General features: G+C 46.0%; 1 protein-coding gene across 1 annotated transcript; it reads left to right on the top strand.

Annotated features, from left to right (window-relative positions):
• The first annotated feature begins 4,131 nt into the window (after nt 1-4,131).
• On the top strand, nt 4,132-10,794 carry FZD4 (frizzled class receptor 4). The gene is made up of 2 exons (XM_030558961.1): nt 4,132-4,377; nt 6,486-10,794. The coding sequence occupies exons 1-2, from the start codon at nt 4,132-4,134 to the stop codon at nt 7,812-7,814; spliced, it is 1,575 nt and encodes a 524-aa protein (XP_030414821.1). The 3' UTR covers nt 7,815-10,794.
• Nucleotides 10,795-18,226: the final 7,432 nt, after the last annotated feature.

The following is an 18,226-nucleotide window of genomic DNA, read 5'->3' as shown; positions in this document are numbered from 1 at the left end:
GAGAGAGTGGAGCAACTTAGGGAGCAAGGTATATATTTAGAAACTTATACATATGTTCACATCAAAATACTGTATATACACACACAGTAATAGGGCTCTTAAATCCAGATTTACAAACAGTTCCAAAGTGTTGTACAAACATCAGTTAATTGATGACACATTTTTTAAAAGAGAAAACCAGAACTCAGGAGAGATGCAAAGCAGTGCTTGGAGGTCTCAAATCTGAGCCCATTTCTCTATTCATGTCTTAATTTTTGACACGATGCTTTATACACAATCACAGAAGTCAGAGATAGAAAAGACCTACTAGATCATCCAGTCCATCCCACTCAAAAGTGGGGATTATATTTAATTTATTTATTTATCTTATTTAGGTTTATACAAATGCCAACAAGGGCACTTACCCATATATTCTAGGTGCCCTTGACATAACAGTACAACAAAATTAATACCCAAACATAACTAAATGCAGCCATACAATTTAGCTCACTGCCAGCAACCCAAGATAATGGAAAAGCCCCAAACCCCTGACCACTCCCCAACACAGATACTTTTCATAGACACAGGGAAAGAAGATGAGCTGTGCTGTGTGTTCTGAAGGTCATCAAACTGAACCTATTTTTTTGGATCAAGGAGAAAGTGAATTCTTAAGCTATGGGGCCCTCCCATAGGCACTATGCCAGCAACTTGCTCTTATCAATACCAGCGGGGATTTAACTTGAGCACCTCTGTGGTGGTTGGGCAAAGGGAGAAATGTGAGCTTTTACGGGTCAAATTAAACACCTTAAGTGTCAACTACAAACCAAGAAGGAACCAGTGCAAATCACAGAACTTGTTGAATATACTCATTGAAGACCCTCCATTAACAAATGAGCTGTCACATTCTGCATATGAAGCCTTGTTCTTTATTACTGTGTATACTGATGAAGAGATGGCTAAAGATTTTCAGCGTCCAAAATGAGTTTATTTTTAACTTTTTAATGTTATGGTACTGGTGGTGGTGGGATTCCCCTCCCCCCAGCCCATTTTTCAGTAAACAAATTTCAATAACCATTTGGAAAATGTTTTTAAAGTTTTTGATAAAAAATCAGAAAAAATATCCAAAAACCCACCACATTTTTCACATACACAAACTTCTCTGGCAACGTTGACAATTTTTTTGCAAACAAAAACCTGTGTTAGAAAAAAAGGCATTTTTCAACAATAGCAACAAACCTGTAGTTTGAAAAATATTAACCAGATCTGCTCAAAATGTAGGATTAGGGCACTGACGGCAAGAAGTGCTCAACAAATTGCATTTGCCCATAAATATACGCTATTATAGTGAGGGATGATTATATTTTTTTCTTGTGAATAATGCCTTGGCTTGAAATTATTATTAATTATTATTACCTGTATTGCCATAGTGCCAAGGAGCCCTGGTTATGGACCAGGACCCCATTGTGCTTGGCCCTGTACAAACACAAAGACTGTCCTCCCTCAAAGAGTTTATAATTTGGGGGCTGCACTGCAGTACACTACAAAGTTAGTTCAGCTTCATTACATCACTCAGGGCTGTGAAAAATTTCACACCCCGTGCGACATAATTAAAACAACCAAAGCCTCCCTGCAGACACTGCTAGGTCACTGGGAGAATTCTTCTGTCAAACTTAACTACCGTACTGCCCCTCGGAGAGGTGGATTTATTACAGCAACAGAAGACCCCTTCCATCTCCGTAGTAAGCTTCTACACTTCAGCAGCAGAGCTGCAGCTGTGCCACTGTAGCATTTCTAGTGTAGACATCACCTGACTAAGCTCCTTCCTTCCATCTTTAACACAAATCCTGCTGTTACTGAATATGCCCAACCACCAGGCTAATGTGCACCTTCACTTTCATATGTAGGCTCTACTTGCAGCATCCCACTGATTTGGGCGAGAGAAGAAGAAAGCAGTTTCTTGGCCAAGTTGCTGGTATCATTCTGATGTTACCATCTTGGAGAGGGAGAGAAACAAAAAGCTCAAGTCACATGGCTATTTCCTACTGGATTGACTTTGACATTTGAGTGCATATGACCACTTTGTGCTGCCCTATATCTTATCAGGCACTTATGCCACTGTGATTAGCAGGAGCCACTTGCTACCCAGGTGGTAGACTGTCTTATCTTGGAAGTGGTAGTGTGTAGAGCCTGGGTAGGATGGGACCCTTGGGGAATGGAAAAGTGTGAATGAGGGTTCCCCAGCAGCCAACCAGTGAGCCGTTTCCCAGTATGTCTGGGTGGGGGCTAAGAGTCAGAAGGGGTGCAGGAAGGTGCTTCTTAGGAAGGGAGTTTGGGGCATTGCACAGGGGGTGCTCAAGGGTTCCCAATGGGGGGTTGCTCGCTGACTCAAGGGTGGAGAGGAGGGAAATTTTTTCCTAGGAGTTCTGGGGATAAGTTGGGGCAGGAAGGTTCCCAACGGGGCAATGCTGGATGAGTCAGAGGAGAGGATGCAAGACAGAGGGGCATTTTCCAGAGGTGCTGGGGGGTAGGATGGTTCCCATTGTGGTGGGAGGTGGGGCATTGCCCAGGGGTGCTGGGGGGAGGTGAGTGATTTTCTAGGAGTGATAGGGGAGTTAGGAGGGTACCCACTGTGGGGGAAGTAGATCATTGCCCCAGAGTCTGGGGAAAGGGTTCCAAGGAGGGTCTGGGAGGGGACATTGGGCATTACCCCGGGGTGTGGGGGAAGGGCTCCTGGAGGGGGTTGGGGGTGAAATTGCCTCGCAGTGAGGCGGGATGTTTCCTGGAGAGACATTGCGCTGGGGTGCGGCGGGAGGGTTCGGGGTGGGGTGGGCAGAGGGGCATTGCTCGGGGGTGCAGCTGGAGAGCTGGGGGGGGGACTGGGGGAGCATTACCCGGGGGTGCGGGGGGAGGGCTCCCCGGAGGGATATTGCCCCGGGGCGGGGGGGGCAGGGCCTATTGTCGAGGGGGCGGGGGGAAGGTTGGGGGGTCAGGGACATTGCCGCAGGGTGCGGGGGAGGACTCCCCGGAGAGACATTGCCCTGGGAGGTCGGGGCGGGGGGGGGGGGCATTATTCCAGGATGTGGCAGGAGGATTCTGGGGCGGGGAGGCGGAGTTCCCGGGAAGGATCGGGAGAAGTTGCCGGGAGTGCGGTGGGAGGGCTCCCCAGAGGGACATGGCCCAGGGGTGCTGGGGGAATGTTCCCAGGAGGGATCGGGGGGCATTGCCTGGGGGTGCGGCGGGAAGTTTCCCCGGAGGGACATTGCCCAGAGGTGCTGGGGGAATGTTCCCAGGAGGTGTGTGGCGGGCGTTGCCCAGGGGTGCGGCGGGGGTTCCCAAGGGGTAGCGGGGGTCATTGCCCGGGGGTGCGGCGCGGGTTCCCGGGGGGCATTGCCCCGGGCTGCAGGGGGAATGTTCCCAGGAGGGATCGGGGGGCATTGCCTGGGGGTGCGGCGGGAAGTTTCCCCGGAGGGACATTGCCCAGAGGTGCTGGGGGAATGTTCCCAGGAGGTGCGTGGCGGGCGTTGCCCAGGGGTGCGGCGGGGGTTCCCAAGGGGTAGCGGGGGTCATTGCCCGGGGGTGCGGCGCCGGATCCCGGGGGGCATTGCCCCGGGCTGCAGGGGGAATGTTCCCGGGAGGGATCGGGGATCATTGCCCCGGGGTGCGGCGGTGGTTCCCGAGGGGGATCGGAGGCACTGACCAGGCGTGCGGCGGGGGGTCCAGGGAGGGATGTGGGGGCATTGCCCGGGGAGTCTCGGGGGGGAATCGGGGGCACTGCCCGGGGCTGTGGGGGGTATTCCCGGGAGGCATTACCCAGGGGTACGAGGCGGGTTCCCAGGGGGGATCGGAGATATTGCCCGTGAATGCGGCGGGAAGGCCCCCCGGAGGGACACAGCCCCGGGCCGAAGGCTGCCCGGACTCTGGGTGGGCAGTCGGGGCTGCTGCTCCGCCCGCCGTCCGTGGTCGCTCCGTGGGCGGGGCGGTCCCTCCCCTGGGCAGTGTCTCCGCCGGCCCTTTAACCGCCGGGCGCCCCGCCCCCGCGCTGTCCGGCCGGGCCGTGTCCGCAGAGCGGCCGCACCGAGCCCGTCTGGCCGGGGGCAGCGCCCGGGCGGTGCAGGGGGGGGAGGGCGGGCAGCGTGGGGCTGGGCCCGGGCCATGGGGCTGCGGGGCTGGGGCCGCCTCCTGCTGCTGCTGCTGGGGCTGCTGCCCGGCGCGGCGCGCGGCTTCGGGGAGGACGAGGAGCGGCGCTGCGATGCCATCCGCATCGCCATGTGCCAGAACCTGGGCTACAACGTCACCAAGATGCCCAACCTGGTGGGGCACGAGCTGCAGGCGGACGCGGAGCTGCAGCTCACCACCTTCACCCCGCTCATCCAGTACGGCTGCTCCAGCCAGCTCCAGGTGGGTGCCCGGGCCCCCTCCCCGAGCGAGTCCGGCTGGGCGGGGGGTTCGGGGGGTGCCAGCCACCGCCGAGCGCGGGTGTCTCTGCCCCGGTCCCCGCCTTGGCAAGCCCGGCACGAGTGACATTCAGCAGCGGCGCTCGCGCCGAGGATCTCATCTCTGCAGCGGCCAGAGGATCCCTCCGGTGGAGCAAACGCGGCCGGAAAGGGGAGATTGCAGGGAAAGTGCTGCAGTTATGCTGCCAGCTGCACCCCCGAAATGTTGTAAATTCCCCCCAAGAACACTCCCACCCCAATTCATTTCCCAACCTCATCTGGTCCTCAGGTGCTAAAAACTAATGGTTTCTAGCGTGGAAAGAGGCAGTTTCGCTTCCAGCAGCAGGGACTATCCCGAATCCCTCCCGTTTTACTTCTTGCATTTGTTCTGCGAACTTCCCACTGACTCCAAGTTTCAATCTGTTGCATTTCTTGCCTTTGTTTTGTAAATCTACTTCAACCTAGTTTCTCTGTTGCCTGCTGCCGATTTGGGAGCAGTCGTGGGCGGGTTTCAGGTTATTTCTCAACCCAAGTTTCTAGGATAGAATAGCGTGAAAATATCTGCTGGTGTAAACAAAAGTTTTAAAAGAAACTATTAAAAGAGTTAAACAAGGATACATTTGGAAACTTCCAGCTGCAAAGTGGCTCAAGATTAGCTGTCTCCTCTGGGTGTGAATCTACAGAAAAAAAGATACAATAAGGTTACAATAGCATTTAATCTCTCAGGGTTTACAGTTGCTGAGAAACTGAAGTAAAATACACAAGGAGCCGTTCCCAGTCCTCTTTCTGGAGTAACCTACACACAAAGTCAGAAGCCAGGAGAAGAAGCCAAACTTTTCTGTCGATTGGCATGCTGTACTTGTTTGTATTCCCTTTGGTAGCCCAGGAATTTGGACTAACCTTAAGACCAAAGAGAACGCCCTAAATCAGGGTTAATAAATTGGCTGATCTCTCTGTATGGATTTGAAAATGTCATTTAGCCTAATATTAAAAAAATGACTTTTACAGATCAAGGCGTGTGAACTGACTTCTTAAAGAAAAATATTTATCCTTGAACACCATGAAAGTACAGAGTATACTAAACAGATAGACAGCTTCAAGGACATGACTTTCCAGTTCAGATGCTTGCACATAAAGCCCTTCACTTACAACCATAGATGACACAGTTGTTATGTGTAAGGAGCTGGTGAACCAATGTGCATCCAGAAGTAATGGACAGAGGTGTGTGTGTGTGTGTGTGTGTGTGTGTGTGTGTGTGTGTGTGTGTGTGAGAGAGAGAGAGATTGAGAGAGAGAGAGAGACTTGTCACTGTAAAAAAAAAACTAAGGGACATAGCATAAAATTGTAACTTCACTGTAGGAATTGCTCTCCCATATTAATGGCAAGATCCCTGTCCTAACCCATGACTTAGATGCTGTTGAATAACCAACTTAGGGTACTTCTTCAGATTGTTATATCTGAACTAATAATTGCTTAGCATTTTTTTTAAATGCTAAGTTCTTACACACAGGTCTGTTTGCTTTGTATGTACCAGAATTATAAGAGTCAAGTACTGAGAAAATTACAGTATCCTAACTTCACTATAAGAAAAAATATGATTTACACAAAGACCATATTCAACCGTGAATGTTGTTAATTCAAAGAGCTATTAATATTGTAACTGTTTTGTTTCAAGTTTTAAATATCTCTATGCAGTCTTGAAAACTAAGGTCTATATATTTGTGTTTAAGTTTAAATTACTTATTCAGTTTGTGTTTTGCCCCCTTAAATTTGAGGCTTAGATCAAGGGCTAAGGTCTGTTCGCCTTGTGTGAATTTGGCCCATTGACTTCAACAAGGCTAATTCTAGTGAGTAAAGTGATCAGGATTTGGCCTCAAAACACTTTTTGAACTGAGAACAAGGGCTGGGGGTTTTACAATTTTTTCCCCTTGGTTTCTTTACTGCATGCTGCTCCTTGCTTCCTTAGGCAAAGTACTGAACAGTACTGTTAAAGAGAATAGTGAGGGAACTTGCTATACAGTCTACCATTTTAATCTTTTAAGCACAAATTTGACTATTGTTTTTCTCTTCCAGTTCTTCCTTTGTTCAGTCTATGTTCCAATGTGCACAGAGAAGATTAACATCCCAATAGGTCCCTGCGGTGGCATGTGCCTTTCCGTCAAAAGAAGATGTGAACCTGTTCTGAAAGAATTTGGATTTGCCTGGCCAGACAGTCTAAACTGCAGTAAATTTCCACCCCAGAATGACCACAACCACATGTGTATGGAGGGTCCAGGGGATGAAGAGGTTCCCCTTCACAGCAAGACATCCTTGCAGCCAGGAGAAGAGTGTCACACAATGGGATCTAATTCAGAGCAGTATATCTGGGTAAAAAGAAGCCTGAGCTGTGTCCTTAAGTGTGGCTATGATGCTGGTCTCTATAGCAGATCTGCTAAGGAATTCACTGATATCTGGATGGCCGTGTGGGCTAGTCTGTGCTTCATATCAACAGCCTTCACAGTCCTGACCTTCCTGATTGATTCATCCAGATTTTCCTACCCAGAGCGCCCCATCATATTTCTGAGCATGTGCTACAATATTTATAGCATTGCTTATATCGTGAGGCTGACTGTAGGCCGGGAAAGGATATCCTGTGATTTTGAAGAGGCAGCAGAACCTGTTCTTATCCAAGAAGGTCTTAAGAACACAGGATGTGCTATAATTTTCTTACTGATGTATTTTTTTGGGATGGCTAGCTCCATCTGGTGGGTGATTCTGACATTAACATGGTTTCTAGCAGCAGGACTCAAATGGGGCCATGAGGCTATAGAAATGCACAGCTCCTATTTTCATATTGCAGCCTGGGCTATCCCTGCAGTGAAGACCATCGTCATCTTGATTATGAGACTAGTAGATGCAGATGAGCTCACTGGTCTGTGTTATGTCGGCAACCAGAACCTAGATGCACTCACTGGCTTTGTCGTTGCTCCGCTTTTCACCTACTTGGTTATTGGAACTTTATTCATAGCAGCAGGCTTAGTGGCCTTATTTAAAATCAGGTCTAATCTTCAAAAAGATGGGACTAAAACTGACAAGCTGGAAAGACTGATGGTCAAAATTGGTGTCTTTTCAGTGCTATACACTGTCCCAGCTACATGTGTAATTGCATGTTACTTCTATGAAATCTCCAACTGGGCTATCTTCCGCTATTCAGCTGATGATTCCAATATGGCAGTGGAGATGCTCAAAAATTTCATGTCTCTGCTGGTGGGTATTACATCTGGCATGTGGATTTGGTCAGCCAAGACTCTGCACACGTGGCAGAAGTGCTCTAACAGACTAGTGAACTCAGGGAAAGTGAAACGAGAGAAGAGAGTGGACGGTTGGGTGAAGCCTGGGAAAGGGAATGAGACTGTGGTGTAAACTAAACCTCTGTGCTGACTTTTCTCCCAAGAAGGACTTGTGTATAAACACTTGCAGTCGAAATGTTGCTGGGAAGGTGTGGGGCGGTAAAGTACAAAATCTGTCTCTGAAAAGAAGCCTTAAAGAATAAGCAATAATTTCAAAAACAGAATAACCATAAACCGCCCTGCCTAAAATACAAAAGCCCAGAGAGGCTCGGAACACTGTGAAAAATCTGAACATTTTGTCACATTTTTGTAAAGCAGGTTGCAATGTATTAATGTCATTAGAAGCCACAGGGTCTTGCATCTAGTTACTTGCATTGCCAATTTTCCTGAATCATGTTATAGTGCATAGAGGATGAGGGTCAAGTTCTGGGCTGATTTAGGGTCCAATCCTGTGAGGGGCGGGTGCTCTCAGCTTTAATTGACAGCATCACTCCCTTTGAACTCAGTGAACTTAAGGCAGGGGTCCCCAATGGGGTGCCCGTGGGTGCCACGACGTCTAAGTGTGCCTGCATACTGGCCGGCGGACAAGCATCCGCCAAAATGCCGCTATCAAGCTGCGTCATACAGAGGCGTCGTTGCCAAAATGCCACCGATTTTCGGCAGTACTTCGTCGGTGACGCCTCTGGATGACGCTACTTGTCGGCAGCATTTCAGTGGCGACGCCTATTGACGTTGCCACTTGGTGGAATTTCGGCTGATGCTCGTCTGCCGCCACGGTCCTCTGTGGCTCGTCGTCTGACGCCCACCAGACGAAAAAGGTTGGGGACCACTGTCTTAAGGGATGTGGTCAGCACCTTTTAGGATTGGACTCATAGCTGGTACAGCCTGTTGCCTTCATTGGTGTTGCATGGTGCATAATTCAGCCAAGGATTAGGTCCTCATGTAAGTGTCAGCTAAATTTCCAGGTATCAAAACAACTCAAACAGTGAATTTGTAGGATTCAGTTAGGTGTTAGGATGGATTGCTGTATACCTCAGCTGACAACCTGATACTAACCTCTATATCGGCACACTCTTTGCTGTCTAAAACATCAGTACTTTGTTTGAGGTGTTCAGAAGCTTCACTCAGTACCTTTATCAGAAGTAGATTAACTTGGAGACTGAAGCATAACAGCATATATAGTTTCCATTTATCTCCCCCCCACACTTTTCCCTGCCCCCTTTTCTCCTTTTTCGATAACCTAGCTATTTCCAGACTCTGACTGCCTTATTCCTCTGCATTAATAACAGGTTTTTTCTTTTAATAGCTCTCCTTCTTACTGCAGTATACAGCTGAGGGAAAGTGAATGAAGGTTCACTTTGGACAAACTCTTTATTCAGCAGAACGTGTAGTTTTTCCTCTAAGTAAACTTATCTGGCTCTCCCCAGAGACCTATTGCATTAAGCAATTAAGACTTAATATATTTCACTCTGTGTGATTACATCTATGCAGACGCCAGTCTGGGAGAAGTGAAATGTTAAGTTCCTTGGCAACTTCATGTTCACACAGATCAGTTGTATAATTGTGTGTGTCAATTAAAAATAAAAGTACATTCTCCAACCATGACATAGCAGTACAGCTGACTGGCTCAAACTGATGGTCACTGAGAGTGACTTAAAAAAAAATATGTAAGAATGTTATCAGACTTCAGCAACAATGGAGACATTTTCCTTTTTGAAAAGGGCTCGATGGAGAAGAAATCCAACTTCTCCTTGGTGAGTAATTACGTTTCGTAGTTAGTGGCAAGGTTCCTTGCCCTTGGCCTGTCACGTTCATAGGGAGCACGAGACTATGAATGCCACAGTCCTGCTTGATTAACAGGAAGTATAATGTAAACATAAATAAAGAGCAGCATTTAAATGCTGCCCTTGAAGGGCCCACCAGTATCTTCACCGATATGCCCTAAAATCTTGCTTCATCTTCAGTGTATGCGGGCCTGATCTAGTGAGGTGCTGAGTGCCTTCAATTCCTGTGGACTTAAGTGGCAGCTGAGGGTATTGTGGTCTTTTGTAGGATGAGGCAGACCTGAAAGGGGTCCCCCCTCTATCTCTCAAACTGTGCATGCATTGTGTCTGTGCTGAAATATGTGCTTAAAAACAAAACAACCTCATCTCTGTCTGCACAGTTGGGATCAGTCACTAGCAAAGCAAGTGACAACTTGACTCATTCTACCCACAGCACACCATTATGTACTAGCTGAGTGTTCCAAATCCAATCCTCTCTCAAGTCTCTTCTGTTGGACAGTAATGCCTGTTGGATCTATGTATTCTGGTCTGGAAACAGAATTCTGCAAGAATGAAAGATGTGGATGGCTGGGCTTCACCAAAATGCTCGATCTATTTACGATTGGATCAAGGATGCCAAATCAGATGCTGGTTTCAAATTCTGAAGGATGAAGGAGAGAAAGTGAGTGGGCCAAATTCATCCAGGCGTCCCTCCAGTGAAGTCACGGGTTAACGACCCTAGGTGATTCATACAACTGAACTTCATGCTATTTGATGTGATTGACCTATGCATTTTTATCCTTGTCATCCCAGAATGTATGGTTAAGGGGGTGACCGTTCCTGTTGTAATTGAATTTCAGAGCATGATTAAGTGAATCTCTTACTAGAATGGTAGCACTGGTGATTAGTGACATCTGAAAGTGAGTCAGATGAGGATGGTGTTTCCTTACAGTGCAGGATGAAGGGAAGATAAATCCATTAAAATTGTGAGGCACTCCAATACTATGGAGATAGCAATCACATAGCGGTCAGTTGTCCCTTGGAGGCATTGTGCCTGCCTGAATTCTCTTGCAGTTATGTCCCAGAGCTCAGTGAATTTATTCCTGATTCACCTCAAGGTAATGAGGCAGAGCATCTGACCCAGGGCCGCAGACGCCCCTCTGAAAAGGCACAACTTAACTATGTGCCTTTACCTTGCTGTTCTTGTCGTTCAGGCATTTGTGATTGGAAAAGCCACTCTACATCAGTAGTTCCCAAACTGGGGTTCGCAAAATGTTACGGGGGGTGGGGGGGGTTGGGGAAAAAAATTCCCTAATGGTGGATAGAGCTGTCTCTGGACTTCCAAGAGCTAAGCAGATGAAAGCAAGTGTATCCATCACACCGAGGAGATTTAAACTTCAAGACTCCTTATAAGAAATGGAAAGGGAGGTGGATTTTTTTTTTGCTATTTTTAAAATTAAATAGGCAGCTTGTACTGGTTTTTTAAATTATTATGAAGAACAAGTTTAAGCTTTGTTGTAACGTGCGTTGTTTGCCTGGACGGCTCAAGACCTGAATGCTTGTGTAGGAGGAACTCTTTGAGTTGGCTTCTTAAATACCTTCATGCTGTTTCACATCTGATACTCCGTGATGAAACATAGGAGCCTTGTCTTATAACAGGCTTATTCAAAGTGATACAAGCTATGAAAGTGAGATCTTGGAAGAGTGTTGCCATTTTCATAATGTAATAAAAATACTGTAATGATAAATAATAAATAAGAAATAGTGGGTAATAAGCATGTCATAAAACAAATTTTATAGTTCCAAGATCACTGCTTTTTTAATTTATACTCAGATACAGGAGAAAATCCCTGGAAATATTCATTTTTAGTAGGGGGTTCACTAAAATGTCAAGTCTCGTGAAAGAGGTTCACAGGTTGTTAAAGTTTGGGAACCACTAGATCAAGTCTGAAGCACGGCAGTTATGAAGACTGAATATCTGCAACTCAGTTTCTCTCATTTCAACATAGTTATGAATTTAAAGCCAAAAAATGTGTGACTAATCCTGCCTTGAAAATGCAGTTGGTGTGGCTATAGAGCTCAAAACTTTACAACAGTTACTTTTTCTGCACAAACCCTTCTCTTCCTTTCTCTCTCAAGCCAGTGCCACCGCAGTTGGTGTTTTGGGCTGAAATACAGGCTTCTGAAATGTCTGACAGACAGGTACCAGCTAAACTACTTATGATAGGGCTTCAGAAAGAGAAACTAACTTGTCGAAGGCAAGGGACACTGATAATTTTTTAGATGTACAGAAAGTATATCTGCGTTGATGTATGTACTGTAAATTTCTAATTTATCACTGTACAAAAAACTTTGCTATTTAATTTTTGTATCAAAATAAAATTTTGTTAACCTGTGAATAAATAATGGATTCTTACTGTGTCTTGATTTTTTTTTTTTTTGGTAAGTTTCCTTTCAGAATCCTCCTGTTGTAAACACAAAGTATTGTGGGTTTTTTGCAGGCCCCCTCCCCCCACTCCTTCCTTTAAGTGAAGTGTCACACCAAGCTCAGGGCAGATTGTCAAGAAGCAGGGCAGGGACCTGAAATTGGTGGTGTGTTCTATAATTCGATTTCACCAACCCAGTAACAAGTGTGAACTCTTGAAGCACTGTAACAGTGTTACCTTGGAGTCTCAGACAGTCCCCTTGGGCACTACAGTTTATCTTGCCACCCAGACAAGTTGGACTTAGTGATAGCTGGTTGCTGTACACCAAAGATCACAAAAGATGCAGGTTGCTTCTGGTCCCAAGAGACCAGTCACTTAACCTATGTCAATTTGTATCTCAGATCTCACTCCAAAGACAATGGTTGTAGCCAATCCTGTAGCAAACTGACTAAGGATTCATTAACTAAGAAAAGAAATGAGTTATTACAAGATTAAAGCAAGCAAACATATACACTGATTTTACAGTCTATGGTTTTAAAAGGTGACTACTGTAGTAATCTCTTAGCACTGTATGCCTTTTAGAGATCACCCAGGTTGGCCCCGAGGTTCCCTGCTTCTGTTTCATAGCTCCAACCCTGTGAGAATCCAAACAGCTAGAAAGATGAAAATTCTCTTGTTCCCTATCTTTATTTCCTTCTTGCAGAGTTCAAGCTGATGGAAAGAGCCCTCTTGCATGTAACCTCCTTGTGGGTGTGAAGGGGCAATTGACAAAGCATTTGCATTGTGATGTCTCATAATGGCCCATTTAGTTTTAATAGCCTTCTTGATGAGCAGGAGACAATTCCTTCCGACAGGCTGACAGTTTCAGGGCAAACTTTTTTTTTTTTTTTTGGTTATAAAGTAAAAACTTAAATATTGCCTTACAGTGTGTGATAAAGATATGTGAGATTATTTTATGCAGTAATTTACAAGCATTTCACATTGTTATGAGATCAATATCCATTTTAAGCATACTAACATGCAAGTGAAACAGACTGGCTTCCAGCACCTGGTTTGCCAGCGTTCCACAGAAGACTGAAATGCTTAGCTTAAATGTGTTAGAACTTTGGCCTCAGACCTACATTTGGGCCCAAGCTGCAACCTTTGATGGAAAGAGTGCTCCCAGCTGTCATTAGTGGACAACAGATAAAACTCAAGACATGTTTCCCCTTCTTGGGCAGCCTTATTCCAGGAAGCCCTAAGTCTGAGTGAGAAAGAATGTTTCCAAAGGGGGTGCTTGGATTCCACAGCCCAACGCAATGGTGAGGCAGTAGGACCGAGCTGTAGCTTTTCTGCAGTGCATCCAGGCTTGCCTGAATGGATAGAGACAAACATCTTCACATGCCGAGATGTATGGCACAGCTCTAAAACGATCATGGAGCAACCTACTGCAGCTCTATTTACTACTGCTCTGTTAGTGACTTTAGGAGAAAAAACAAGCAATGCAAGGCCTGATCCTGCTATTTTTGCTCGAGTAAGGCTCCCCTCTGCTTCAAGTATGGAAGGATTGGTTTTAAAATGTGGAATGCATTCAGAACCTAGAATTAAGGTAGATAATTTCAGCAAAATCATTTTATCTGCTAAGGTCCATAGGTGGCGAGTTATATGGGCCCGTGGTGCCTGTGCTCACCAATGTTTAGGAATCTGGGCCTGGCTCTACCAATGTTTGGGCTTACTGTGCTTTGGGGGTCCCTGTGCTTGTAGGGGCACAGGGTCCAGGGGAGCCTGGGGAGCTAGCAGTGAGAAACCCAGCCCCAGCCCGCCTCTGCTCTGCCCCCTCCCTGCCCCCATTCCACCCCTTCCTCAAAGTCCCCACCCTGCTTCTTTCCAGCTTCCACCCCCTTCCCTGAGCAATGCCAGGAGCCGGCAGGGTGGGCTGGAGCTGGGTCACTCGCTGCTGGCACCAGGCCCCCTGCTAATCCCCCAGGCTGCCCTGGACTCCATGTCCCCCTGAAGCACAGGGCCCCTCAAAGCACGGAGCCTGGGGCAATTGCAGGGCTCTGCTTGGACCCATTCTGGGCACCACCAAAAATTATACAAACCTGGCACCCATGCTAAGGGCAGGTCACTCAGTATTGCTGGTGGCTTTTGTGAGGGCCAAATTCTGTTCTTAGTAATCCCTCTGTAAATATATTGGCTAGTATAAAATTATTCCAGTGCAATTGAAAGTCCTTTTTTTTTTTTTACTCCAGATATGTTCATCAGTTAAGAATTGTAGTTTTCTTTTACCCAACTTGTCTGTTAGTCTTTTCACCAGCCAGTTTGACATCAAAATTACAGCTTATGGTATAATTATTTTACAACTGACAAATCGTTTACATTCGTAGGAGTGCACAGGCTTACTTAGATTAGCATAATCTTACTTAAATACTTAACTAAATCACAAGATAGAGCTGATAGTAATCAGCTCTTATAAAGGAGACAATAGGAGCTGTGTACTACTCTTTAGAGATTTATGATGGATCAAATACCCTTATACAAGGCACTGGTGAGACCTCATCTGGAATACTGTGTGCAGTTCTGGTCTCCCGTGTTTAAGAAGGATGAATTCAAGCTGGAACAGGTACAGAGAAGGGCTACTAGGATGATCCGAGGAATGGAAAACCTGTTTTATGAAAGGAAACTCAAAGAGCTTGACTTGGTTAGCCTAAGCAAAAGGAGGCTGAGGGGAGATATGATTGCTCTTTATAAATATATCTGAGGGATAAATACCAGGGAGGGAGAGGAATTATTTAAGCTCAGTACCAATGTGGACACAAGAGCAAATGGATATAAACTGGACACTAGGAAGTTTAGACTTGAAATTAGAGGAAGGTTTCTAACCATCAGAGGAGTGAAGTTCTGGAACAGCCTTCCAACAGAAGCAGTGGGGGCAAAAGACATATCTGGCTTCAAGACTGAAAGCTTGATAAGCTTATGGAGGGGGTGGTATAATGAGATTGGTCTTTGACTATTAGCAGTAAATACGCCCAATGGCTTGTGATGGGATGTTAGATGGGATGGGATCTGAGTTACTATGGAGAATTCTTTCCTGGGTGTCTGGCTGGTGAGTCTTGCCCACATGCTCAGGGTTTAGCTGATCGCCATATTTGGGGTCGGGAAGGAATTTTCCTCCAGGGCACATTGGCAGAGGCCCTGGGGGGTTTTCTCCTTCCTTTGCAGGGTGGGGCACGGGTCACTTGCTGGAAGATTCTCTGCACCTTGAAGTCTTTAAATCATGATTTGAGGACTTCAATGGCTCAGACACAAGTTTGATACAGGAGTGGGTGGGTGAGATTCTGTGGCCTGCGTTGTGCGGGAGGTCAGACTAGATGATCACAATGGTCCCTTCTGACCTTAAAGTCTATGAGTCTATGAGTCTAAACAGCATTGGAATCTAGGTACCCCAAACAGGATTTACTCACACATTGGGGAGCGCTGCATCCAAGTCAACCAATGCTTAATTGCTTAATGTAGGTGCTTTTGAATGCTATTGTGGACTCAAAGTTGAATACCAGAAGTAGGAAGGTCCAGATCCTCCAAAGTATTTAGGCTCCTAACTTGCACTGGAATTAATGAAAGTTCGGAGCTTTAAATGCCTATGTGCATAGATGCTGGAACTAGAGGTGCTGGGGGTGCTGCCACACCCCCTGGTTTGAAGTGGTTTCCATTATATACAGAATTTACAGTTTGGATCAATGGCTCTCAGCACCCCTACTATAAAAATTGTTCCAGTATCTCTGCCTATGTGCCCAAAAGTAGGGGCCACTTTCAAGAGGTGACCTGATATGACAAATCAGTCTCGCTTTTTCTAAAGATGGGTCATAATTTGATATGAGGCCACTTACCTCATACAGAACCTAAAGTGAACTTTCCACTGGTCCTTGTCAGATTTTTTAACTGAGAAATTAACAGCACAGTTGCCTAAAGTTCTCTGGCCACAGAACAGAGCCAGCACTGGTATGGACAATGTGAGTTAATTCAAACTAGCATGCCTCAATCCTGACCTGGGGGGGATACAAGAGTGCGGGAGAGACTAGCTCAGTCTGCATTAACCTATAATCCATGTCCTCTGCTGAGCCAGCAAGCTCGTAGTAACTATGGGGATAGATGCTGTGAGGTGGACACTCTTACTAGTAAGAACAAAACTATGTTCACGCAGCTTTCAGCGACTTTTAGCTGCAACATAGGCTAGCTTTGAACTGGTGACCTAGAAATGAAAGCCACAGACGTTGCCCCTCTAGAGCATTCCAGTATTCCCTGCTTGTCAGTGCTCTAGTCAACAAATCTACACAAAGGGGTTTATACAAGACATCAAAATAACATGCCTAGAGCTCGTAGCACTGGATTTAACCCAGAAGAGTTCAGTTACACGTTGTCAAAGTTTAGGGAGTTAGAGCACTGTAGTACAGAACATCTCATCCTTGCAAAACTCCACCCAAACTCTGTCATAGGTGCAGTGGGTGGTCCTGATTTGCAGCTACGTAAGACCACTTTGTATTTCTCCACCAAAAGAAGTGTAAGAGCATCATTCCAGTGCAGAGGGCTCTTCTGGTCATGTAAAACTGGTACACTAGATCCTACACCACTGCTGCTTCCTCCAGCTGCCAGAGGGAGCGTGGCTAGGGGGTCCTCTGCACCCTAGCAAACTCCAGCTGCTGTAACAGCCTTTGGTGGTTAACAGCCAGCCAATTTGGTTTAAGCTTGGGGTTGGGACCAGCCCAGTGCATAGCCAACCTAGGAGTGGGGGAGTGAAAAGGTGGCTTAAAGGGTAAACACAGTTAAAGAGAACTAATCTGGCAAGGTAACTTAAGGAATCACTGCTCTTCCATCTTCCTAGGTTATTTATAGTTTGTCCATCACCCTGGAATCTGGGTGTCTGTTCTTACGGGTTTACGTTAACAGAACAAACATACAAATTAAATTCCAGACTAAACTCTTGTTATAGTGCAAGGTTTATCTTTGTTTATAACTTCAGATTTGTTTCTTGGCCTATTTGCCTGACAGCAGTCTAGCAGTAAAAAAGCCAACTTATACAGCTACATTTCAAGAGGCGGGTGTCTGTCTTCATTTTTCATTTTCTAAATCAGTAGGTTAGAACATCCAAACACCAGTAAAAGAACTCACTGTTCGCAGATATGCCAGTAAACGGGCCTTCCTTTTGTATTAACATCAGTATTTAGCTAATATCCTGACTGCTTCTCCTATTTCCTGAGCTTACTCTGAAGAAAGAAAAACATCCGGCTGGAAAAGTAAATGCAAATAATTGGAAAATCTGCCTCTCTAAAGTACTAGTAAGGAGTGATAAATACTCGTAAGATGCTTATTGCAGGCTACATGCAGACGCGGTCAATATTAAATATTGTAGACTGATCGGGTAACTGTAAATGTTCTAAAGCATATTCTGAAGTGATCCAGGTAACAGGCATGCCATCAGTGCTATTTTTACTCAAGTGCTTAAAAATTATTACAAATAAAGATCCACTCAAAAGTAGAATTTTTTACAGCCAACATAACTTTCTGCTTGAAAACAAGGGATGAATGCCATCTAGTGGTAGCATTGGGATAGGGGTTCTCACAACAAAGTTTTTGGTGGCCTCAGCATGCGGCCACCAACTCTTGCTGGTGGCCACTCTGACAATTTTTCCTAAAATACTTAATCAACTTTAGGAAAAACAAATAAATACGCACATATACAGGTCCAAATCATTGTCATTTATTTTTATTGGTGGATTTTTTGTAGCCTCAATAATAAAAATAATGTACGGTTGTCTCTATTCTTTACTGGACCTAAGCAAAATAGAAACAAACAATGTGCTTTGCATGTTCTTTTCTTTCATTGTTGTTATTGTTCCTTTTGCTTTTTGTTTGCTTTTTTTTTTTTAGACTTGCTAGTTAGTAAGTCTGCTGCTGTGAAAAGTGGCATCTGCATGTGTTCTCTCCCTTTGCACAGCAGCAGATTTGCTAGTTAGCAGGGAGGCTGCGAAAAGTGAAACTAAAAAACATACAAATATCGCTTTTCACAACAGACCTACTGAGCCCTGGCAAGCTGAGGGACAAATTAAGCCCTGGATGGGGAGATGGGGAGGCAGTGAGGCCCAGATGCAATGGGGTGAGTGGGGGTGGGTGGGTGAGAGGTCCGGGGAGGCAGTGGGGACTGAGGGCGATGGGGTGTTGGTGAACCTGGGGCCAGAGCCCAGGGACTGGAGCTCTGCAGCCACATGGCTAAAGCCTGGGGCCGGAGGATGCAGTGAGGACCAGGAGCAATGGGGGGTGGT

The sequence above is a fragment of the Gopherus evgoodei genome, chromosome 1 (assembly GCF_007399415.2).
Source record: "Gopherus evgoodei ecotype Sinaloan lineage chromosome 1, rGopEvg1_v1.p, whole genome shotgun sequence".
NCBI classification, from domain to species: domain Eukaryota; kingdom Metazoa; phylum Chordata; order Testudines; family Testudinidae; genus Gopherus; species Gopherus evgoodei.
The sequence above is the reverse complement of the archived record's forward strand: the minus strand, read 5'-3'. Positions and strand labels throughout refer to the sequence as shown.

Coding starts and splice junctions, on each gene's coding strand:
- FZD4 (XM_030558961.1), top strand. CDS start 4,132: ATGGGGCTGCGGGGCTGGGGCCGCCTCCTGCTGCTGCTGCTGGGGCTG. Junction 4,378..6,485: donor GCTGCTCCAGCCAGCTCCAG/GTGGGTGCCCGG, acceptor TTTCTCTTCCAG/TTCTTCCTTTGTTCAGTCTA.